General features: G+C 54.4%; 2 protein-coding genes across 5 annotated transcripts in view; one reads left to right on the top strand and one right to left on the bottom strand.

The window, feature by feature from the left end:
- The window catches only part of dpf2 (double PHD fingers 2), a 30,294-nt gene extending 13,487 nt beyond the window's left edge, over positions 1 to 16,807 (top strand). For 2 of the 3 annotated variants that reach the window (XM_069180593.1, XM_069180595.1), the window contains exons 7-12: positions 476 to 517; positions 7,285 to 7,422; positions 8,694 to 8,822; positions 10,302 to 10,414; positions 12,288 to 12,369; positions 13,868 to 16,807. In XM_069180593.1, coding sequence (XP_069036694.1) covers positions 476 to 517; positions 7,285 to 7,422; positions 8,694 to 8,822; positions 10,302 to 10,414; positions 12,288 to 12,369; positions 13,868 to 13,950 — 587 coding nt within the window. In that variant the 3' untranslated portion in view covers positions 13,951 to 16,807. The remainder of the gene's footprint in view (positions 1 to 475; positions 518 to 7,284; positions 7,423 to 8,693; positions 8,823 to 10,301; positions 10,415 to 12,287; positions 12,370 to 13,867) is intronic. The other variant, XM_069180594.1, reaches the window with a different exon arrangement.
- A 4,081-nt stretch (positions 16,808 to 20,888) lies between these two features.
- LOC102697130 (muscarinic acetylcholine receptor M1) overlaps positions 20,889 to 24,802 on the bottom strand; it is a 37,875-nt gene continuing 33,961 nt past the window's right edge. For both annotated transcript variants that reach the window (XM_015338883.2, XM_015338882.2), the window contains exon 3: positions 20,889 to 22,965. In XM_015338883.2, coding sequence (XP_015194369.2) covers positions 21,151 to 22,785 — 1,635 coding nt within the window. In that variant the 5' untranslated portion in view covers positions 22,786 to 22,965 and the 3' untranslated portion in view covers positions 20,889 to 21,150. The remainder of the gene's footprint in view (positions 22,966 to 24,802) is intronic.

The raw sequence follows: 24,802 nt of genomic DNA, 5'->3' as shown, positions 1-24,802 counted from the left end.
GGGACTCTAAAACACAAACGAAAAAGAGGGGCTGTTTCTAATCTACAGCTGTGTAAAAGATCAAGCTGACTTGCAGCTCAGATCAGTGTGTCCCAACTGTGTCTTCAGGGACGCATCGTTCTGGGTAGTTCGCCATCATGCCCTCTTCCTCTGGTTTCGCCTGCGGCTCTTTGTACCCGTAGGCACGCGATGAATCGGTCCAGTTTTTCCTCGATCGGCATCCCCTTAACGAATCCCCCCCAAAAAAGATAGGCGTGCACTAGATCGAACTTGGTTTGCCACATGATTGCAAAGGTATAACCAGAATAGAGGTTTATGGGGGATGGGGGTGCGAGGGGGGGGGTTGGGACCGGGTGGGGCATGTGTCTCTTTTCATTTCCCGTGTCTTGTGAGAAATACTCTGAGTCCTTCTGTCTCTGCTCTCTCTCCCTCTCTCTTTCTCTCTCTCTCTCTTTTTTTTTTCCCTCTCTTTCAGACACTCACAAACAAAAGCATATTTCAAAACCTTCTGAACGAGGTATATTTCTCTCTCATCCCTCCTTTCCCCTCCTCCCCCCCCTTGTCGGCTCCTTGCCTGTGCTTCTTCCACCTCGTCCGCGTTGAATGTGTGCGAGCTAATGGGCCAGGCAGCCTACACGAAGACGGCGAAATCTCGTGAAGTTCTCCTTAAACCGAGCCAGCCTGAGTCCCCATCACTTTTCTCTAGTTTTAATGATCCACGTGGTGCAATCTGGGCTTCTCCATATCGGGGGGGCTCACATCCTGACTTGAGTCCGATCACAGAGCAGAAATAATAAGAATTATAATTGCTTACACTTGTATCCACTTTTCTGGACCCTCCGCTCAAAGCGCTTGACAGGTCATGGGGAATCCCACTACTGCCACCAATGTGCAGTCCCCACCTGGATGAGGCGCCAGTCCGCTCCCCCCACACCCCAGCTCTCAGTGGGGAGGAGAGCAGAGTGATGGAGCCAGTTCAAATAGAAAAGAGGCAGTTTCCTCCCTGGTTTCGTAGTCAACACAAGAGGCAGAAAGGTTACTTGCGATGCATAAAAATGCATCTGGCTTAGCTCGGGTCATGTGAGTCGAACCCTTGCCAGTGAGCGATCAGTCCGGACAGCTCTGTAGTAAATCCCTGAGCCAGGTTCAGAGAGAGGTTTAGGGATGTTGAGACCTGGAAAGAGAGAAATACTGTAAGATGTAGGTCTGGCTACCTAATAACCAGATTCTGCTGCTATGTGGAATTCAAACTGCACTGAAATAATAATGAATAATTGCTTACACTTCTATAGCGCTTTTCTGGGCACTCCACTCAAAGCGCTTTACAGGTAATGGGGATCCCCTCCACCCCCAGCCAGCAGTGTGTACCCCCACCTGGATGATGCGCCAGTCCGCTCCCCACACCCCAGCTCTCAGTGGGGAGGAGAGCAGAGTGATGGAGCCAGTTCAGAGAGGGGGGTTATTAGGAGACCATGATGGGTAAAGGCCAGGGGGGGAATTTGGCCAGGACACCGGGGTAACACCCCTACTCTTCTCGAGAGACACCCTGGGATTTTTAATGACCACAGAGAGTCAGGACCTCGGTTTGACGTCTCATCCGAAGGACGGCGCCTGTTTACAGTCTAGTGTCCCCCGTCACTATAATGGGGCATCAGGACCCACACAGACCGCAGGGTGAGTGCCCCCTGCTGGCCCCACTAACACCTCTTCCAGCAGCAGCCTCAGCTTTTCCCAAGAGTCTCCCCTCCAGGTACTGACCAGGCTCACACCTGCTGAGTCTCTAGTGCAGGGCTTCCAGCGGGGAGCTGCAGGGTGACAGGGCTGCTGGCTCTCAAGCTGAAAGAAGCTGGCTGTGCTCATTCCTGGCTCCTCCTGCTCCTCCTGGCTGCTAAGATGCCTTTGCACTATGTCTTTGCTGGGGGCTGTCATTCTAGTCCGATCGACCCTATCTCGCGGCTTCACTCTAACGTGCTGCAAGCCTGCCGTTTCAGAACTCCTGCTTATGTCTTCCTTTTTCCATCCGGCTTTCTCTCTTGTCTTGCCCTTGTTTTTTGCTGCTTCTGTGCGTTTGTTTCGGGGCTCTCCACTTCCTCTCCACCTCCCCGTGTGTCTCATCTCTTCATGGCTCTTGGGGATCCACCAGCGAAACGAGTTGATGCTTTTGGATGGTTCGGGGAAGGGAAAGACGTTTGCGTACCCTTTGCACAGAATGGGGTGGTGGTGGTGGGGGGGAACTGAAATCTACACACGGTTCCGCTCCCTGCCTGATGGTGATAAACTCGCCTTCGCTGTCCCCCAATTTGAATTGTCTTGTCAAAGCTGAAATAGAGAAGTCGTTTCATTTTCTGAAATTATCTTTGATGGTTTGCACCTGGGGGCAGCGCCGTCTCTGCAGTCACTGAACCGGGGCCCTGGGTTCAGTGCCGGACCTGGGGTGCTGTCTGGGTGGAGTTTGCATGCCCCCCCCCTCCACAGTCCAGAAGCATGCTGGGAGGTGAATTGGCTTCTGGGAAAATCGGCCCTGGTCCGAGAGTGTTTTTGTGCCGGCGTGCGCCCAGTGGCGATCCATTGGTGTCCAAAACTTCAGAACGACACCAGCTTTTTGCACGTCGCAGTCACGACTCGCCAAGGGTGCGCAAACGTGTTTTCCCCCTGAACGTGTGTCTGGAAATGCTGGGGGCTTTTTCCGGCGGCCCCGGGGGAGCTGCTTTGTCAAAGTCCGGCTCTCGGCAGTGGCTTGCAAAGTCTTCCGACTCCCTCTGTGTTTTCCAGAGCCCTTGCACCTGCTTGGCTTAGCAGCCGACTGGATAAATGTCCGCCATTACAGGTCCTGGCCTTTTCCAATCACAGAGCTTGCAAAGCCCTAATCGGCCTTTGACTTGAGACTAGGAGGCGTCGGGTGGACAGGCTGTTTTTCTCAAAGGCAGCACAAGGTGACTCTGGATGAGTAGCAACAGCAGCAGCTATAATTGTGCCCAGTGTTCCTGTGCTAGAGCCGTTTTTCCTTTGGGAAATGGGTGGAATCACTCCAGTCCCACTCAGACGATAATAATAATCAACTTTATTTTATATAACGCCTTTAAAGGTGGCTTCTCACAGTGCTTTACAGGATGACAACAACAATAAATAAGAAGAACACACCAGATAAAACACAATGACAATACACAGAGGAGACCGTGGATGGTGGTACTCAGAAGAGCAGAGGGGTGAAGAATGGAACCAGTTCAGTTAAGGCTCTTCTGAAGAAGAGGGTCTGGAGTCTGGATTTGAAGGAGTTTAGAGAAGGCGACTCTCTGATCTCCCTGGGGAGAGAGTTCCAGAGCTTGGGGGCATAACAGGAGAAGGCCCTGTCACCCCTACAATGTAGACGGGCTTGGGGGGACAGTAAGGAAAGCGAAGGTTGCGAGGTGGGGAGTAGGGCGATAATAGCTCAGACAGGTACTGAGGTGCCAAGCCATGTAGAGCCTTATAGGTGAGCATGAGGATTTTACAGTCCACACGGAATTTGACCGGAAGCCAGTGCAGGGACTCCAGGACAGGAGTAATGTGAACACTTGCACTAGACGATCGGCCGAAGGAGATCCTGCTGGCAGTACGGGACAAAGATTGAGCTGCCGATATTTCAGATCTTGCAGAGTTTACCAGCCCACAGTAACCAATGAGGCTTGCAGAGCCTGGGGACGTTAATGGGCGGGCGGGGTTCCCAATATTTTGGCCGGCGAGTCCCACGCGTCCAGCAAAAGGAGGTCTGATGCATGTGAGCTTGGGGGAGGTGGGAAGAAACTCAAAAGACCTCGGCCTTCTGCTCTCAAGGACTGGAATTGGGCCCTGGAATTTGGGATTGGCCATTGTGGTGTTTTTTTTTTACCAGAAGACCGTTTTCACAAAGCAAGCAAGCTAAATCCCCAAATGCAAGCCTCCTTCCCTCTGCGTTTTAAGACGGAGAAACAAATGACAAAGCTCAGGCGTCTGTGAAGCAGTAGTCTCTTTATTTACACATGCGGATGGAAGTCCGGCTTGCAACCAACCAGACTTAAAAAAATGAGTAGCTGAAGATGGTCCTTTATACCTTAAAACCAAACGAGTTACACATTCTAAACAAATGATAAGACAGCAACACCTGCCAATTAATTATATCTAAGTTGCAGACTAGACAACAGTTCGTTTCATGTTCTGGGCAGCTGACCAAGTACACGCCCCTTATCTTACTGACCGAGGACAGGCGGCATCTTTAGATATATTTGAGCGCAGAGCTAACTTCAAGACACTGGACTGCACGGTTTGCAAAAGTACAAAAAACGAGAAATTATAGTATTATCGCCCTCCTTCCCAGGTGGCTCTCTGATCTCATCACCGCTAAGCTGCTGAGAAGCGGCCAATGGGTGATTGTTGGTGGTCAGGACGCCCGGCCGGGCCCAGAGCCGTCAAGCAGAGAGCAGCAGGCTCTCTCTTTCCCTGCAGACAGAAAGGGGCCCCTTCTCCAGCAGCTGTGCGGTGCTACAGATCCACGCACGTCACTCATCGATATAACTCGAATCGGTGTCAAGCACTGGAGCCTAGGGCTGGGCGGTATGGCCAAAAACATTATCGCGATAAAAATGTTCATATCGGTCGATACCGATAATGATCACGATAAATGTCAAATCATTATTTCTTTCAAGTTTAAAGGCGGATTTTTTTTCTCCCGAGTGAAAGCTGACGGTTAATTGGTAAATTAGACACCCCTTTATTTGAACAAACACTTGCCAAACAGCAGAGACATTAAACAAATCTGAGGTAGAGAGTCTTTTATCATGTCGAAATATGCATGAGTAAAATGGACAAAATAAATATCTTAATAGAAGAATGAAATACTGCAGTGTGATAACACACGCATAGAAGATGGCTCAGACAGCCTGCAAAGTTTAAAGTGCTCTGTTTTATGCCTGATCGTAAAAAAGCCAAAATATCTCCAAATGACCGAAGTGGAATGACCTTTTCTGCCGACGACGTCATCGTCCTTCGAGCTGGTCGTTGGCGGTGCTACATTTGCTTCAGTGTCGCTAATTTCTCTACTCTTAACTGCAATCCTGTCAGCCACCACCGTGTGGGTGAACACCACCACGTCAGCTGCCCGGTCTGCGACACGCACGCGCCCCCTCGCGCGGTATGCGCAAAGCATAAACATATATATCGAACATTTATCAAACCTTTGTTAAAATGAGATCGAGGAAAATTATAGCGCGGTACTTATCGTTCTCGAATTATCTCCCAGCACTCCTGGAGCCCCTTGTGTCCTGAACCTAGTTTGTTTCAAAGCTGACAGTGAGAATGACCTGATACCACACCACACAGACATGTCCCATTCATGAGGGATAACTGCAAAATCTAGTAACGAAAGCACTAACTCCAAGATATTTGAGACTTCTTTTTTTTATTCCTTGTGAGACCCCTGCATTTTCTGCCGCCCGGTGACCAATCGGCCATTGAATATAGATCAGCTTGCATGTCGGCTGAGCTCAGGTGGGGAACGCACCCTGTCCTGTCCCAGTGTCTTCTGGATCTGGGGCCGGTTGACAGCCCCGCGCCCCCCCCCATCCCGTGGGCTGAAGCCTCACTGTGATCCAGACTGATCTTCGCTCCACTCCCAGCTGTGGGCGCAGGTTGGGGAGAAGGGCATGTGGTTGAGGAGGGTGGTGCATATTGACTGCTAGGTATTCCAAGTAAACTTTCTGTCAGTTGTCAAGCACTATGAATGCTTGTGCCCTTGTATAGGTGCGTCAAAGCTTGTAGACCAGCTCTTTTTAAAAATCTGATGCTAGTTTACTGGGGTGTAGTGGACACCCACAATTATATTGGAGCGCTATGGTAAATATACTGTTTTGGTTTGGGCTTGGGGCCGGAAGACTACAGTTCCCAGCATGCACTGCTCTCTACAGACCACCTGACCCCACGCGACACAGCCATGTGTATCGCTGTCGGGCGACGGCGCAAGCATGGGGCTGTGTCCGCTAACGTTACCAGTACCCCGGACCTGAACCCCGGTGTCTTGTCAGCTGACTGAAAGCTCTTCCAGCCTAGCCAAGCTGTCGTTTCGCTGTACAAGGGCGGGGAACACAAGCCTTTTGAAGTTGGTTGCCAAAACGTAGTTGCTGATGGGGGAGGGGGTGGGGGCTTCCGGCTTGTTCGGGGAGCTGGACGCACCCGGTTGAAATCATGCGTTCAGCTGAGATCCCAGCTCAGCCGGAGCCCAGCTGGAGCGGAACCAGCCAGTGTGTGGGGACCCCCATGGATCGGAACTGGGGCACCCCGTTCTCCCAGAACCAGCCGGTGTGTGTGGGGATCCCCGTGGATCGGAACTGGGGCATCCCGTTCTCCCAGAACCAGCCGGTGTGTGTGGGGATCCCCGTGGATCGGAACTGGGGCACCCCGTTCTCCCAGAACCAGCCGGTGTGTGTGGGGATCCCCGTGGATCGGAACTGGGGCACCCCGTTCTCCCAGAACCAGCCGGTGTGTGTGGGGATCCCCGTGGATCGGAACTGGGGCACCCCGTTCTCCCAGAACCAGCCGGTGTGTGTGGGGATCCCCGTTGATTGGAACTGGGGCACCCCGTTCTCCCAGAACCAGCCGGTGTGTGTGGGGATCCCCGTGGATCGGAACTGGGGCACCCCGTTCTCCCAGAACCAGCCGGTGTGTGTGGGGATCCCCGTGGATCGGAACTGGGGCACCCCGTTCTCCCAGAACCAGCCGGTGTGTGTGGGGATCCCCGTGGATCGGAACTGGGGCACCCCGTTCTCCCAGAACCAGCCGGTGTGTGTGGGGATCCCCGTGGATCGGAACTGGGGCACCCCGTTCTCCCAGAACCAGCTGGCGTGTGTGGGGATCCCCGTGGATCGGGAACTGAGGCACCCCGTTCTCCCAGAACCAGCCGGTGTGTGTGGGGATCCCCGTGGATCGGAACTGGGGCACCCCGTTCTCCCAGAACCAGCTGGTGTGTGTGGGGATCCCCGTGGATCGGAACTGGGGCACCCCCGTCCTCCTGAACCTGCCCGTTTAGGACAAAGGGGTCTCACTTCGTCGGCGTGCAGCAGTACAAAACCGTTGACCGGGATGGGGGATCATGGGATGGGGATGTCTGAGGAGTGGTTTGTGGGTACAAGTACGGGCCTGAGAGGCCTCAGGCTAGGGGGGGCAGTTGAATTGGGGGTTGGGGGGTCGCATCTGCTGCCTATCTGATGTTTTAACTGTGTTTTTTTTTTCTTGCGTTCCTCCCCTCCCCCCCAACCCCTCCTCCGACTCCGCCAGTCTGCGGGAAACGTTACAAGAACCGCCCCGGGCTGAGCTACCACTACGCCCACTCGCACCTGGCCGACGAGGAAGGGGAGGACAAGGAGGACTCGGAGCCTCGCACTCCCATCCCAGCCCGGCCCGAGGAACAGAAATGTGAGTGCCGGTCCCGGGATTCACAGAAACCCCTGGCCAGGGGGACCCCTTTATCCCCGGTCGCCGTCACTGGGGGTCCCCACTGCCTGCAAATCCCATCTCAGTTTTTTAAACATGGCCGTGTCCCATATTTAACAAGGCGGTAGCATACTGGGGGGTAGCTGGGGCTCCAATCACTGTCTGGGGGGAGCTTGCATGTTCCTGTCTGGTTTGCCTGGGCTTTCCTCCCACAGTCCAAAGGCACGCTGGGAAGTGAATTGGCTTCTGGGAAAGTTGGCCCCCGTGGGAGTCTCTTTGCCCTGTGGTGGCCTGGCGTCCCGCCTGTGGCGTACCCCGCCCAGTTCACACTGCCCTGCCCCCCAGCAGCACTTAACACTTAACACTGCAGGTTTGAAGGCCAGGTGGAAACACAACTGACATTGAAGAGGGAGATAGTTAGTCTGACTTGTACAGTACAGCTATACTGTACTTGTATATGTAGGTCTGAATTGTATAGTTCAGCTGTATACAGGGTGTCTGTGTGGAGCAGTGGTTGGGTTTCTGGACTCACAGCGGGAAGGTTGTGGGTTCGGATCACCCTGCAGCTCACCACTGGCAGCCCCACTGGAGCTCAGCAGGTGGGAGCCTGGCCAGTACCTGGAGGGGGAGACTCCTGGGAAAGCTGAGGCTGCTGCTGGAAGAGGTGTTAGTGGGGGCCAGCAGGGGGCGCTCACCCTGTGGTCTGTGTGGGTCCTGATGCCCCAGTATAGTGACGGGGGACACTAGACTGTAAACAGGCGCCGTCCTTCGGATGAGACGTCAAACCGAGGTCCTGACTCTCTGTGGTCATTAAAAATCCCAGGGTGTTTCTCGAGAAGAGTAGGGGTGTTACCCCGGTGTCCTGGCCAAATTTCCCCCCTGGCCTTTACCCATCATGGCCTCCTAATAACCCCCCTCTCTGAACTGGCTCCATCACTCTGCTCTCCTCCCCACTGAGAGCTGGGGTGTGGGGAGCGGACTGGCGCCTCATCCAGGTGGGGGTACACACTGCTGGGGGTGGAGGGGGGGATCCCCATGACCTGTACAGAGCTCTGAGTGGAGGGTCCAGAAAGGCGCTATAGAAGTGTCAGGATTATTATTATTATAAACGGGTACCAGTGAAACTCACTTTGTCAGCCAAATGGACGTGGAGGTTTCAGCAAGTGACACGTTCCTAGCCATTCCTGTAGGGAGTGAATCCAGTGATTTGTTTCTTCACGGCTGTCTGTCCTCCCTCCCCCCCCCCCCCCCAGCGAAAAAGGGGCCCGACGGTCTGGCGTTGCCCAATAACTACTGCGACTTCTGCCTGGGAGACTCCAAGATCAACCACAAGACCGGGCAGTCGGAGGAGCTGGTGTCCTGCTCGGACTGCGGGCGGTCAGGTGCGTGTCCTTTGGGGGTCGAAGAGAGGGTGGGGGGGGGGGGGCGTCGCGTCTCTGCTGGCGGGGACTGGTCGTGGGGTGAAGGAATTTCGAGCGGGACTGGAAGAATTCAGAACCGGGGGGTCTCAGGGGACAGCCAACATGGGTTCAGAAAGGGGGAGGTTTTAACTAGCAGCCTGGGCCAAACCGTCATTTGCACGTACTAGAGCCCCTGCTCTAGTACGTGCCACTAGAGCAGGGGCTCTAGATCCTCAATTTCTCATGTCATGGCCAGCATGGTGGCTCCGAGTTCAGTTCCTGGGGTGTCCTCGGAGTGCCGGAAAGTACTGTAAGTCACCGTGTTGTCGAGAGTTCCCCCGAATTGTGACGTGAAGCAGCCCTTCCTGCTCACTAGTCCCTGTGCTGACTAATGTACTGAGATGTGAAGCGGCCCTTCCTGCTCACTAGTCCCTGTACTGACTAATGTACTGAGATGTGAATCAGCCCTTCCTGCTCACTAGTCCCTGTGATGACTAATGTACTGAGATGTGAAGCGGCCCTTCCTGCTCACTAGTCCCTGTACTGATTAATGTACTGAGATGTGAAGCGGCCCTTCCTGCTCACTAGTCCCTGTGCTGACTAATGTACTGAGATGTGAAGCAGCCCTTCCTGCTCACTAGTCCCTGTGATGACTAATGTACTGAGATGTGAAGCGGCCCTTCCTGCTCACTAGTCCCTGTACTGACTAATGTACTGAGATGTGAAGCGGCCCTTCCTGCTCACTAGTCCCTGTACTGACTAATGTACTGAGATGTGAAGCAGCCCTTCCTGCTCACTAGTCCCTGTTCTGACTAATGTACTGAGATGTGAAGAGGCCCTTCCTGCTCACTAGTCCCTGTACTGACTAATGTACTGAGATGTACGAGCGAATAAGTGCAGGTTGTGCAGCAGACATTTCACCACAGAAATGTTATCCGCAGGCAGAGTTAACCAGTGAGGAGTATTTGCCAGTGAAACCGTCTGGGAGAGGAGAGCAGTATTTCTACTGGATCAGAAGAGCTGGATCCACAAGCCTGCTTGTTTACAGGGTCACAGGGCCGCTCCACCTCACCGGAAGTCCTGCTGCCTCGTTCTGAAGCACAGACCTGCAGATTTCCTCTAGTTTGCCATTTTAAATCGGCGTTTTTACACGTTACGGTGCGCATTTTCCTTTCACTGTGGTTTGAAATGCGCTCCTCAGTGCCGATCCTTTCTGACTCCAAAGTATAAAAATAGCCTTGCAGTTCCCACTTTAAATGGCTTTAAATTTCCCCCTTTAAATTTTTGATTTGGCGATCAAGTTGCACGTACTCTACGATGTAACAGCTCAGTCGCCCTTCGGGATCAATAAAGTCTAATCCGTCTGCGTATAAGCGAGTTAACGGTTGGCTGTCGGGTGGGTGTTGGGGGTTCGACGGGGGGCGGCGCCGGCAAGCGGCCTGACTCCCGTTGTCTTCCCAGGTCACCCCTCCTGCCTGCAGTTCACCCCGGTCATGATGGCGGCGGTCAAGACCTACCGCTGGCAGTGCATCGAGTGCAAGTGCTGCAACATCTGCGGGACGTCGGAGAACGACGTAAGTATCCGGTCCCCACCCCTCCCAACGACCAGGGCGATCCCGTTAATCCAGGTGTCCTCTAAAAGTGGGGGGCTCCCACAAGGCACTGCGAGACGGCGTTCTGTGAACACCACGCACTTTCACCGGTCAGGAATCTAACGCCCAGGCTGGCCAGCGTGGAAGGCATCTACGCCGCAGCTCAGAGAAGGGTCGAACCCAGTTTAAGGCCGTTTTCAAAGGGGGTACGCCTGATATTAGCAGACACGTCACCCTGTACCTCATCGCTCGCTACCCTAGTGGAGCTCAGCGGGTGTGAGCCTGGCCAGTACCTGGAGGGGAGACTCCTGGGAAAGCTGAGGCTGCTGCTGGAAGAGGTGTTAGTGGGGCCAGCAGGGGGCGCTCACCCTGCGGTCTGTGTGGGTCCTGATGCCCCAGTATAGTGACGGGGGACACTAGACTGTAAACAGGCACCGTCCTTCGGATGAGACGTCAAACTGAGGTCCTGACTCTCTGTGGTCATTAAAAATCCCAGGGCGTTTCTCGAGAAGAGTAGGGGTGTTACCCCAGTGTCCTGGCCAAATTTCCCCCCTGGCCTTTACCCATCATGGCCTCCTAATAACCCCCCTCTCTGAACTGGCTCCATCACTCTGCTCTCCTCCCCACTGAGAGCTGGGGTGTGGGGAGCGGACTGGCGCCTCATCCAGGTGGGGGTACACACTGCTGAGGGGTGGAGGGGATCCCCATGACCTGGAAAGCGCTCTGAGTGGAGGGTCCAGAAAAGCACTATATAAGTGTGAAGATTATTATATTATTATACAGATCTGGTCACCTCTGTTACTGCCATTGGGTGTTCAGAGGCATTATAGCTTATTAGGGTTAACCCTACCCCTAAATCCACACGGCGCTGTTCCCCGCCTTTCAGTTTTTCCTGAAATATTACACACAACTGGTGTCTGTAAATCTCGAATGCAGGCCAGGGATGACCCCAGGGCAGGTCCTGCACCTGGGAGTTCGACTTTACCTCCTCGTTTGCAGAAGTAGCTGGTATCCCCGCAAGACGGGCAGAGTCTTTTACCTGCAGCGCCGCAGAGAAGGCTGATGCAAGGCTTTGTCCTGTGAACTGGGTCTCCCAGCTCCCCTCTCTCATCTCCCCGGAGGGATCTTAAGAGTTTGAATAGCCTTGGCAGAAACCGGAGAATTCGCAATTGGATCTGCGGCAAGAAACCAGCGGAGAAAATGGTATCCCAGGCGGTGTCTTTCAACGAGGGGCTCTACGATACTGCAGGGGGGGGTTTCCTTGAAGCAAAGGGATTTTTTTTAACCCGTCATCAGTAGCATATCAAATCGGCGCTCCTATACAGAGCATCTGCTCTGACACCTGCTCGTAACATTATCTAGTACTGAAAGAATCAAGAATGATCGTGCATTGCTTGATTTCCTGTTGGAATGGGGGTGTTCCTAATATGGGCCATATGCAATTTCTTGCCTTAGGAATGTGTCTTTTCCCAGACCCCAGCTTGCTCTCCAGGAGACACACAGACAGGGAGAGAGAAGCTGGGGGTCAGAGCACAGGGTCGGGGATTTATATGGCACCCCTGGAGCAGCTGGGGTGAAGGGCCTTGCTCAGGGGCCCAACAGAGTAGGATTCCTCTGCCGGCCCGCGGGATCCGAACCGGCAACCTCCCAGCCTCAGGCGCAAATCCTCAGCCACAGAGCCCCCGCTGCGCCCGAAGAGAAGGAGTTTGCTTGGCCCGTACGGATTTGAACCCGCAACCTTGGTGCTATTAGCACCACGTTCTAACCACCTGAGCTAACTGCAGCTGGTTTCCAGCAGCAGTGAATGTCTCTGCTCCCCTCCTGCAGCTCCTGAAGTGTCTCCTCTTTGCCTTAGGACCAGCTGCTGTTTTGCGACGACTGTGATCGAGGCTACCACATGTACTGTCTCAGCCCCCCCATGTCAGAGCCCCCCGAAGGTGAGTCCCATCTTATCTCCTCCCCCGGTTAGAAACGTTTCCGGTCGAGGGCGACGTCGGTACCCCTCCAGACCTGCGTCGATAAACCCCAGCGAACCGCCTGTCACAGTATCGCAAAAAAAAATCGCGTTGAAGCAGAGAAACCAGGTCAGACAGAATTGTGTGCAAAAAGAGGTTACTTTTGAGTCTTGAATACAGTTTTGCAGATCCTGATGGGTTTTTGGCTATACCCACTGGATGACTTGATGCTCAGCAGTGCAACAGGGATTTGAAAACCCAGCCGAGTGTTATGAGGATGAGCGTGTAGGACCAGGAACAGGAGAGACAGCGTTGGTGGGAGTCAGGAACAAGCAGTCCAGCCGTGTGGCTGAACCAAGCAAACAGGGCCAAGGCAGGGTACGCCCTGGACAGGACGCCAGTCCATCACAGGACACACACCAGCGTCCGTTTTCCCAGAAGCCCATTCCCCTCCCAGCATGTCTGTGGACTGTGAGAGAAAACCAGAGCAGCTGGTGGAAACCCACATGAACCTAGGGGGAACATGCAAACTCCACCCAGACAGCACCCCAAGAATTGAATTAAGTGCCCATACTGTGAGGTACCGCCCCAGTGCCCAATATAGCACATAATACAAACATGTATGGCAGTATCTCATTTGTTACCCTTTTCATTTACTCAAATTAAAATTAATGTCAGTGTATATATATATTTTAAGTTTAAAGTCTTAAATATGGACCCTTTTCCCTGTAGCCTGGCTGCTCACCTCGTTGTGTACGCTTGCTTTGAAGAAACGCTTGAACCAGGAAAACTAACAGAACCTTATTGTGATTCTCTCGGCAACTGGCCCCAGATCTTCTTCTGTGTCCACCTGAATAAAACCTTAAATGCCCGAAGCATTAAAGGTGGACATTGTCTTAACTATGGTGTTCACTTCATCGTGTCACAAAGATTAGTCACCTTGACCTCGGGAAAATTTAATTTGACTTGCAACTGGCCAGTAATCTGTAGGGGCAGGACAGGTTTGGGAGATTCTAAGGGAGGTTTGTGGGTTATTTCCAGTGTGAAAGATGGAGACTCTTGGCTCAACTACATTCCCCAGAATGCAGTGGGGGACAGTCACGCTCAGTCACCTGACCGAAGGGTGGAAGACCATTGGTCGGGTGACATTTAAATCCAGGAAGCTGCGATTGCTGAGCAGCTTCTGGGCCCTGCTATGTTATGCGTTTGCACCAGAGCCACCAGCCTTTGTGCCAGCTTAACCGCCCAGTTGCGTTTCTTAAGAGTTAAGAGTTCAGGAGAAGAAGCAGGCTTTTGTCTCCTTTGTTCCCAAAGTACGACTGATCCCCCACTCGTGTTTCCAGTTTTCACGTGCCGAGGTTTCTAGGGCTTGCTGCCAGAGAGAGGGATCCGTCACGCAGTGCGTCCTGGTTCTCTTTTCCTCCTGAGCGCCGTTGAATTGAAACAAGGCTCCTGAATTTCCCCCGTTTTCTGTTTTCAGGGAGCTGGAGTTGTCACCTGTGTCTGGACCTCTTGAAAGACAAAGCCTCCATATATCAGAATCAGAACGCGCCTCCGTCGTGATGGGGGGGGGGGGGGCCCTGTGACTTCCCTCGCCTACAGATCCACGCAGGGGGGAGGGATGGGAGGGGTGGGGGGCCGCGCCCAGGGGAACTGTGCGCCCCGCTGGGGAGAGGGGGTCAGATCCCGAAAACCAGACGCCCCCCGCCGCCATCTCCTCGCCACCTCAGTGGACTCACAGGGTGGCTGTTCACGCTATTGAAAACCTGTACCTGTGGCTTTCCGTCTTCAGCTGCGAGACCGCGATCTGCTTTAACCTGAAAGCTGTCATCTGTAGATACCAGCCAACCTGTGATCGTCCTGCAGGGGGTGGGAGTTTCTTGTCACAAATACCGCGGTGCCCCCTTCCTTCAGCGCAGTACCCTTCCAGTCCAGAGAGCAGGCGGTCGAATCGAAGAAAAGCACAGTCCCAAATCGCTTGACAGACCCGTACCTAATGTCCAGCCCAACACTGCTCAATGGCGTGTAGTAGGAACCCCGAAACGGCACCTGAGGGGGAGTTGGAAGGGTGCTTTCGGAGATGGGTGTGAACAGACGCCCGACTGAACCCTTTTCCCCCCCAAAAGCCGTTTTTTGCCTCCGCCTTCGCGATCGTGGGCTCAAGGCGCGCGCGGATGTTTACAGGGGGGGACAGGAAATGGTTGAACTCCTCTAAAGGTTCAGGGACTGCCCGGCCTAAAGTTGCGACCCATATGGCTGAAATCGAGGCAGCAGATAGCCGAAAAACGCTCGTTTTTCCCTCCCTCCCTTAAACGCCGCGTGACTGACTCGTGTCGATGACCCGTTTCCCTCCCCGTACTCGTTCCTTGCCGGACGTTCTTGTCCTTGTGTGCCTCTTGGATCTGATTCATCCCCGGCAAGCCGATTCCTGCAGGAAGGCGGGGCATGAGACGTCTCTCGGTCCCCTTGACAAGGAGACCCGACTCCACCGCGGTCAGCGTGGAGCCCCTCAACGCAGAGAGCCTCCGATTTAGCAGTGTGTGGCCTCTTCATGTGATGTCGTTCATGAACAAAACTAATGGAAAGCCTCTTTCAACGCCGTCTACTCGATCCAAAATTCGTTAATCGAGCGTTGCCGCACTCTGTAAGGACTTGCAAAAGACTACATGAGATAATGGTGTTTGTACATCTCCAGTCTACAGCTACTGTGGGAATTTTAGGCCTAGGTGAAGGAGTCCAGGGCTCTGGGAAGTGTCTTGGATGCAGACCTTGTTTTTCTCCTAAGGATGTTGCGCGACACTTGCCGTCTTTGGGCTCGTATTCCGGAAGAGCAGCTTGCTGTCCACTTTGCGGATTTTGAATTCCTGATGTGAAATGACATTTAAGGACAGTTTCTGGTGGGGGGGGGAACTCGGGTGGATTTGCGGAGGCGGAAAATGTCCCCGGCGTCTGGCACAGCACTCTCTCTGTCTCTGTCTCTCTGTCCCTATCTCTCTCTCTGTCTGTCTCTCTGTCCCCATCTCTCTGTCTCTCTGTCTCTCTGTCTCTCTGTCTCTGTGTCTCTGTCCCTATCTCTGTCCCTGTCTCTCTCTCTGTCCCTATCTCTCTCTGTCTCTGTCTCTGTCCCTATCTCTCTGTCTCTCTCTGTCTCTCTCTCGTCATTCCTGAGAGCCACCGCTGTTTGGATCGTCGTGCTCGACTGTTTTCAGAAGGCCTACTTTTCTTCCGTTGCCCCACTCCAGTTCTGCAGCTTTTAAACGGCTGTCAGCAGTTAGCACCTACCACACCGAGCACGTAGTCAGAAATATCGTCCCGGAGCAGAACGCGATGAGGACTGCTGCTCTGATCAGACTCGTACATGAGTGACAATTCGACGCGTTTGAGCTGTGAAGCCGGTTTAATTGCTCGTCCAGGCTTTGTCCCACAATCCATCGGGGGCTGACCGTGCCGTCCCCTTTCTCTCCCATGTTTTATTCTGTAGTGCTTTTTAGACCCTTTTCAGCGGTCAGTCAGATCCGTTCCTGCATTTCAAAAAAGACAACGGTGCCCACACCCGCTCGGTTCTCATGGAAGATGGACTTTTCTGTCTCAAGTGCAGCGCTTCTTTCTGAACCCTTCCCAGTGACGTCCCGGAGGGGGTATGTTCGGCTGGCTGTGGTTCGGAATCTCTCCGATCACTGCCCCCTCATTTCTCACGGGTGCTTCTGAGCAGAGGGCAAACACAAAATCCGAAACGGCAACACATTTTTCCACTGGGGGGGTTTTGAGCCCGTGGCACGGAGAAACGGAATTCTGTCGGAATTCCCAGCGTCTCGGCGCCTAACTTGAGGAACGTTCCCGGGGCTGTGGGTCGGTGGTGGTGGGGGGGGTGCAGAAATTGCTACCCCCACACGAATCGGGGAGCCTGCAGCAGATTCAGCCTGTTTCCTTTCCCCGTGTGCGAATCCCAGGTCTCCCGCAGCCTGGGGATGAGACCTGGGATGTTTCCCCCCTCGGATTCCCGGAAAGCCCCGATCGCCGCCAGTCGGGGTGGTGGTTGGGGTGGGGGGGTCACATTTCCAGCCCCCGACTTTGACCTCTGACCCAGGCGCCTTTTCATCCGAATCTTGAGGTTGCCAGACCACACGTGTCAAAACGAGGCCCCCAATCCTGTGACCCATATCGGGGTGGTTACAGACGGGGGGTGGGGGGACCGAGAGAGCTCTTCCGAGTTTATAGAGGCGGTAGATTCCCCACTGTCCGTCGATCGAGTCCACTCTGTCCCCCCATGCTGTCCAGACACACACAAGAGCATTCCCCTGTCCACATCACCCTGTGTAACCTCGCACCCCCACACGTCCGTGAACTGTACACACAATCGCATTATTTTCTCATTCTTTTTATGATGTATTTACTGTACGGGATGTTTTTATTTGGGGGAGGGTGGGAGGGGGTTGGGGGGGATGATTTAATCTTGTTTTATCAATAGCCAACTAACCATTACTACTAAAACATTACCTGCCTAGTTATGTTATTGTTGGTTTTTTTTTCTCATGGGTAGAATTAGTGGCCTTTTGAATGTTTTTTTGTTGTTGGAGGAGGATGGAGAGAGGGTCATTTTTTTCCATGTTTTTCCAATGTTCTTTACTAGGATGGTTGTAAGCATTTTGTTTTTCTAGTTTTATTCAGTCTCTAACGGGACGGTTCAGTTTTTATGGTACATCATTGTTCTTGTTTTTATAAAGGAAAATAAATCCTCTTTTTTTGTTGGTTTTTTTTTGGGCGACACCAAACTCCCCCTGCTGTTTTCCGTTGCTTAGATTGGGGCGGGGGGGGGTCCACATCTCGGTTCTGATCCGGACTCGACAGAGCCCGGGGAAGACTCAGAACCATGGCGCTTGGAGCTCAGTTTTAAAGCAGAACATCTCCAGAGGCTCTGTGTCGGATCTGGGAGGATCTTGGGCAGGCAGATCAGTCAGATCTGAGTTCTCAGGGCAGATGCTTATAATAATAATAATAATAATAATAATAATAATAATAATAATAATAATTGCTTACACTTATATAGCGCTTTTCTGGACACTCCACTCAAAGCGCTTTACAGGTAATGGGGATCCCCTCCACCACCACCAGTGTGCAGCCCCACCTGGATGATGCGACGGCAGCCATAGTGCGCCAGAACGCTCACCACACATCAGCTATCAGTGGGGAGGAGAGCAGAGTAATGAAGCCAATTCATAGAGGGGGGTTATTAGGAGGCCATGATTGGTAAGGGCCAGGGGGGAAATTTGGCCAGGACACCGGGGTACTGACCAGGCTCACACCTGCTGAGCTCCAGTGGGGCTGCCAGTTGTGAGTTGCAGGGTGATATGGCTTATGTTGAGAACTCATTTCCCGTAAGAATGCACAGATGTTGGGGGTTGAAGATATTTCCGTCTAAGTAAAACCAAATTACGTTGGGTCATACAGGAGGTTTATAGTTTTTCCATCTGTCCATCCTTTTTCTTACTGCTTCTTCCAGCTGAGGGGCACTAGGGAGTCGGAGTCTATCCCGACAAGCAGTGGGCACAAGGGCGGGGTACACCCTGGGTGAGACACCAGTCCATTACAGGACACTTGCACACACTCACGCCAAGGGCAGTTTTCCCAGAAGCCACCAGCTTGTCTTCGGACTGTGGGGCGAAACCCACGCAAATGCAGGAAGAACATGACAACTCCACCCAGACAGCACCCCCCAGCGCTGTGAGGCAGCAATGCCCACCAAAGATGCTTTCTGTTCTGATTTTTAATGCTGATCAATGCGATTACAACTGTGCAGGAGAGCCTTGTCGCTGGAGGGTAGCGAGTGGTTGGTGAACTACCTTCGGTTCCCAGCGAGCCCTTGAAACGCTGTTTCATTTAAAGTCTCGTGAGCGCCGTTGCAAACCTGGTGAAGCTCAAGGAGTAAGTGGAGGTCTTGAGACGAGCTGCCCGGTGGTCCTCTTGTCCCACAAGCAGTGTTACTGGTGCCGAATTCTGACTCGCCCCCCCTGTCTGTACCAGGTACGTTGCACATCCAGCTGGTCGCTGGATCGTTAAACCAGAACTCGCTGTGTCCGAAATCAAGAAAGGGGTGGAAATTCCTGAGGAGGTTTAAACCGCCTCGAGGCCTGCTTCCCTTTAACTCTTGAACCTTACCTGCTCGGTCCCGGGTCCTTCTGGTGAAACCCGAGTCCTACGGTTTGTGGGGGTACCTGCGTTCTGGGGGAGAGACCCTTCTTGCACGAGCCCCAGAAACTGGTGATTCTGAATTCCAACAGCAAGAAAAGCTGCGCCACTCGACGAGAGTTTTGCTTGAATTGCTCTGGTACAGGTCTGTGGGTCATTTTGACCAAACAATGTTTGTTTGTTTTTTAGTCCAAGGCAAGTGAAATCTTTCTGTGACTGCCCTACAATAATCCAGGTGTCTTTCACCTCCCTCTGCTTTCACACCTAACTAGAATAATAATAATTGCTTACACTTATATAGCGCTTTTCTGGACACTCCACTCAAAGCGCTTTACAGGTCATGGGGATCCCTCTCCACCCCCAGCAGTGTGTACCCCCACCTGGATGAGGCACCAGTCCGCTCCCCACACCCCAGCTCTCAGTGGGGAGGAGAGCAGAGTGATGGAGCCAGTTCAGAGAGGGGGGTTATTAAGAGGCCATGATGGGTAAAGGCCAGGGGGGAATTTGGCCAGGACACCGGGGTAACACCCCTACTCTTCTCGAGAAATACCCTGGGGTTTTTAATGACCACAGAGAGTCAGGACCTCGGTTTTACGTCTCATCAGAAGGACGGCGCCTCTTTACAGTCTGGTGTCCCCCGTCACTATACTGGGGCATTAGGACCCACACAGACCGCAGGGTGAGCGCCCCCTGCTGGCCCCACTAACACCTCTTCCAGCAGCAGCCTCAGCTTTCCCAGGAGTCTCCCCTCCAGGTACTGACCAGGCTCCCACCTGCTGAGTCTCCAGTGGGGCTGCCAGTGGTGAGCTGCAGGGTGATATGGCTGCTGACCTAGAACTAAAAGCTAGAACTAAAAACTAGAACCAGCTTTGAGGAGTCAGGACCCCAGCCCTGAAACGTCCTGCACCTGAGCACCTACGTGGACGTTGAACAGTTGTCACCTGTGAATATTCCCATGGGGGTGTACAGTAAATACGTGACCCACGTGTGCTGAAGACAAATATATTTAACCACCATTGAAGTATTGTACAATCAGAACATGTTCGGTGGAGAATGGGACATTATGTTAGACCAAGGTTCCCAAGTAAGACACTGGTCTGCTCATTTCAGGAAAGTAGGTATATGGTGATAAAGCAAGACTGTGTACCTAGATCTGTCCAAGTCTCAATGCCTATGTACAGCATTTGACTGTAATAGTGTGGATATATTTCAAACAGCCTGAAAAAAGCCGTCTTTCCACTGGGAAACAGGCCAGAAATGTCCGTTTGGTTTCTGGAGATGTTCAGAGTAAGATCGGGGAAGGTTTTTAAATCCATCACCGTTCCAATGTCCTTGTGTAAGGGAACACTCTATGAAAGAATTAGAAACTGAATAAAATGCTCTGTAAGACGTATTACTTTTTCGTAGCAAGTGTTTACGCGACACGGATCACTATGTGAGTTTTAAACTTTTCTCCCCAGCTCTTTAACCGTTCAGCAGAATACTCGCATAAGTTACTGTGATGGATCACTTTTTGCGAGTAACTTGCCATCACAGTCTAAAAAATAAATCGCACAGCCCCTGTGAGTTATGGGAATGCATGCTTTTCGTGCTCTCTCGCCAATCTGCCCTCGACAGAGCCGGCACAGGAACACGTCAAGGCTGAAATGTTAATGCCCAGAATTCCTTGTGACTGCGGGCCTATGAAATGTGTTGGGAGGATCTTCACTTCCTTCCTGCTGATGGGCAGACGTCAACCAAGACAGTAATGTCCTCTCGTCCTCCGTCTGTGGATTAAGAAAGCGAGAGAGAGGGGGAGAGAGAGAGAGAGGGATGTCTGTGCTTTCACAGCCTCCCTGATTGGTCGTACCAAAGCAGAAGAAGGAGGCTCGGAGCACAGGGCGCCCTTTATTGTGACCGAGAAAACTTTTTTTTTTCGAAAGGACAGAAGAAAACCCGCAACAAGTCCAGTCCTGTACAGTTCGCCAGTCGCTGGTCGCCGGTTTTGCATTCCGGATCGTCTATCCCCGCATGCAGATCCCGTCTTTATGCCTGGACTGCGCTCTTCCAGCCACAGATAACACCCCCCCTTGCTGGCCGCCCGCCCGCCAGCCCACCGGACTGGCCGATCCTCGGCCCGGGCCGATTCCGAGACGGGATTCCCGCGATCCGCCCTTTCCCCAGCTCTTCGTTCCCTTCTCCCCACGACAGCTGGGGGGGGGGGAGGGGAGATCGGTTGGTTTGGCACCCCCCAAAAGGCTGGAGACCTCGCTGGCCGCCTCAACACTCTCTCTCTCTCTCTCTCTCTCTCTCTCTCTCTCTCTCTCTCTCTCTCTCTCTCTCTCTCTCTCTCTCTCTCTCTCTCTCTCTCTCGCCGGCCCGACTGAACGTCCCCAGCTTCCCTGAACCCGCTCACCTCACTTTGGTCAAACGGGCACCCCTTTCCCAGAAACCCCCCCCCCTCGCCCCGTTCCCTCGGCTCGTCGGCCCAGAACCACCCGGCTTTTGGGGGGGGTGCGCAGCACGATTTGGGGGCATCCCTTCCCCCCGCGGACGAGAGCGCGTGACGGTCCCGGGACAGGAGGGGGGGGCGGCTGTTCAGACGGTGCTGCTGCTGGTTTTCGAGGGGCAGTAGGAGGGGCGGGCGCTGGGGTGGGGCTTGCCCCACTGCCTCTTGTCCCAGCGGCAGAACAGGAGCATCCGGAAGGTGACCCGGAAGGACTTGCTGCACAGGGCGTAGCACATGGGGTTGACAGTGCTGTTGACGTAGCAGAGCCAGTAGCCCAGCTGCCAGAGGGTGTCGGGCACGCACTTGTCGCAGAAGGGGGAGACCAGCACCATGATGTTGTAGGGCGTCCAGGTCAGGATGAAGGCCAGCAGGATGGCGCTCAGGGTCCTGGCCGCCTTCTTCTCCTTGATCAGGGACTGGCTCCGGCGCTTCTGCCTCTTGGGCGAGCCGGGGGACGAGCGGGCCAGGGAGGACAGGTTGAGGCTGTCCCTCGGGGAGGAGGAAGAGGAGTTGCCGGAGCCCGAGGCCCGCACCCGGGCCAGGCCGGGATCCGAGACGCCTCCCCCCCCGGCCTCCGCCGGGGCGCCGCCGCCGCCCGCCCGGATCAGGGGCACCCGGGCCACCATGGCGTAGACCCCCTTCGCCTCCCGCTGGGGTTCCCCCTCCGAGGAAGAGTCCTCCGAGCCTTCCTCCTCCCCGTTCCAGTTCCCGTTCCTGTTGGCCTCCCGGTAGGTCCTCTCGCCCTGCTGCGGCGGAGCCTTCCTCCTCCTCCTCCTCCTCCTCCTCCTCCTCCTCTCCTCCAGCGGCTGCTTGGGCCGCAGGAGACAGCAGCCCGGGGGCTCTCCTCTTCCCCGGCCCGGGCTCTGGGGCCCGGCGGGGCTCTCGCTGCTGCTACTGCTGCTGCTGGTGGTGGTGGTCCCGCTGCTGGCGCTGGCCCGCGGCTGGGGTCCAGGCGGCGGCGGCGGCGGCGCCGCCCCCCGGGCCTGCGAGCCCAGGAGGCCGGGCAGCTCCCTCGCCCGGTTCTCCGTCTCCCGGTACACCCGCCAGTAGAGGATGATCATGATGGTGACCGGGAGGTAGAAGGCGGCGATGGCCGTGCCGAAGGTGATGATGGGCTGGGAGAAGAACTGGATGGAGCACTCCTCCGGCGGCACCGTCCTGGTGCCCTCGGCGTACTGCCAGAAGAGGATGGCGGGGGCCCACAGGACGAAGGAGATGGCCCAGGCCAGGCCGATCATGATGGCCGCCCTGCGGGGGGTCCGCTTGGCCCGGTAGGTCAGGGGCCGCGTGACGGAGAAGAAGCGGTCGAAGCTGATGACCAGCAGGTTCATGACCGAGGCGTTGCTGGCCACGTAGTCCAGGGCCAGCCAGAGGTCGCAGGCCAGGTTGCCCAGCGTCCAGCGGCCCGTGATGATGTAGGTGGTGTACAGGTTCATGGAGACGGCCCCCAGCACCAGGTCGGCGCAGGCCAGGCTCAGCAGGAAGTAGTTGTTGACCGTGCGCAGGTGGCTGTTGACCCGGAAGGCGATCATGACCAGCAGGTTGCCGACGATGGTGACCAGGGACAGGGAGCCCGTGACGAAGGCGATCAGGACCACCTCCCACACGGCGTGGCCCCCCAGGGGGTCGGCCGAGCTGGAGTTGGAGGACGCGGCGGAGGAGGAGGAGTTTGTGAGGTTGGGGTGGGCGGGGACGGGGGTGTGGTAGGGGTGGGGCAGTGGCATGGTGGGCGGGGCAGGGGGCGGGGCAGGGGGCGGGGCGAGAACTCTGGGCCGGCCCTGCTACGGGAGAGAGGAAAGAGGAGGGGATGTAGCCTGGGGCCTCATCTTCCCAAGAGCCAGTGAGCTTCTACGCAGACGTCTGGGGGGTGGGGCTCGACGCCCCCTCTGATCACTGGGGCCGATCTGCACGGGAGAAAAGAAACAGTGGAATTAACGGCGGTCATCTGGCCGAGGACACCTCGCGGCCCAATTCTGAACCCTGTAATGCTTCTACAGCAGCTGTTTTGAGCAGTCTCTGCGTGACTGGGATCTCTAGCCTCCTTCAGTTTCTTTTTTACTGCCTCCAGCAGAATCCACAGGAGTTCGGAATTAAGGAGGCGAAACGGATCCCGTTCAGTCCTGGGTCCTGGTTCTGGAGAGGTCAGAACGGGTCTCTGTCCAGCTCAGATCTTAAGATCAGATCACGTTATCGGCCCTATACAATTTCTTGCATCGGGGATGTGTCTTTTCGCAGACCCCAGCTGGCTCTCCAGGAGACACACAGACAGGGAGAGAGAAGCTGGGGGTCAGAGCGCAGGGTCGGCCATTTATACGGCGCCCCTGGAGAAGCTGGGGGTGAAGGGCCTGGCTCAAGGGCCCAACGGAGTAGGATTCCTCTGCCGGCTGTGGGATTTGAACCAGCAACCTCCTAGCCACAGGTGCAGCCACTGCTACCCGGACCAACTCACTCTGAGCTGAATTATTGACTCCGGAGGTTCTCCACAGACCTGTTCCCAGAACGAGGTTCACTGCTGCCTCGTTTTGCTCAGCAAATAACCCGAACAGATGCTGTGCCTTTGTGCATTGCTTTCAGATCGGATGCTTGTCACCTCTTGTTCAGAATTCCACGAAAATCGGTTTGACGTCTCATCCGAAGGACGGCGCCTGTTTACAGTCTAGTGTCCCCCCGTCACTATACTGGGGCATCAGGACCCACACAGACCGCAGGGTGAGCGCCCCCTGCTGGCCCCACTAACACCTCTTCCAGCAGCAGCCTCAGCTTTCCCAGGAGTCTCCCCCTCCAGGTACTGGCCAGGCTCCCACCTGCTGAGTCTCCAGTGGGGCTGCCAGCGTCTGTAGGTTTCAGGGTGGCTGTCGAGTCCTGTTGCGTTTCCCGCAGTTCTCGGGTGTGTAATAGATATTTTTTTTCACTGCACAAGCTTAGTCTGGCCCACAGACGGACTACAGACTTATTGATAAATAACGCCGAGCCGGCGAGTCAAAAAAAAAAAAAACTCCCTCTTCCGAGTCCGCTTGGAATATTTGGTAGTGCTGCTACGCAGACTGGCCACAAGGTGGCACCATAAGCTGTTTAATAAATAGATACGACTGTGGTGCTGCATGAACTTGAGCTGGTTAATTTAATAATAATAATAATAATAATTGCTTACACTTATATAGCGCTTTTCTGGACACTCCACTCAAAGCGCTTTACAGGTAATGGGGACTCCCCTTCACCACCACCAATGTGGTATAGTGCCATAGTGCGCCAGAACGCTCCCCACACCCCAGCTCTCAGTGGGGAGGAGAGCAGAGTAATGTAGCCAGTTCATAGAGGGGGAGTATTAGGAGGCCATGATTGGTAAGGGCCAATTGGAAATTTGGCCAGGACACCGGGGTTACACCCCTACTCTTTTCGAGAAGCGCCCTGGGATTTTTAATGACCACAGAGAGTCAGGACCTCGGTTTTACGTCTCATCCGAAGGACGGCACCTGTTTACAGTATAGTGTCCCCATCACTATACTGGGGCATTAGGACCCACATGGACCACAGGGTGAGCACCCCCTGCTGGCCCCACTAACACCTCTTCCAGCAGCAACCTTAGTTTTTCCCAGGAGGTCTCCCATCCAGGTACTGACCAGGCTCACACCTGCTTAGCTTCAGTGGGTTGCCAGTTGTGAGTTGCAGGGTGATATGGCTGCTGGTGCACTGGAAACGCACTGGAAATTTACCGCACTGGAAACGAAGGAAAAATAATAC

The sequence above is a fragment of the Lepisosteus oculatus genome, chromosome 18 (assembly GCF_040954835.1).
Source record: "Lepisosteus oculatus isolate fLepOcu1 chromosome 18, fLepOcu1.hap2, whole genome shotgun sequence".
Taxonomy (NCBI): domain Eukaryota; kingdom Metazoa; phylum Chordata; class Actinopteri; order Semionotiformes; family Lepisosteidae; genus Lepisosteus; species Lepisosteus oculatus.
This window is presented reverse-complemented; position numbering and strand designations above follow the sequence as displayed.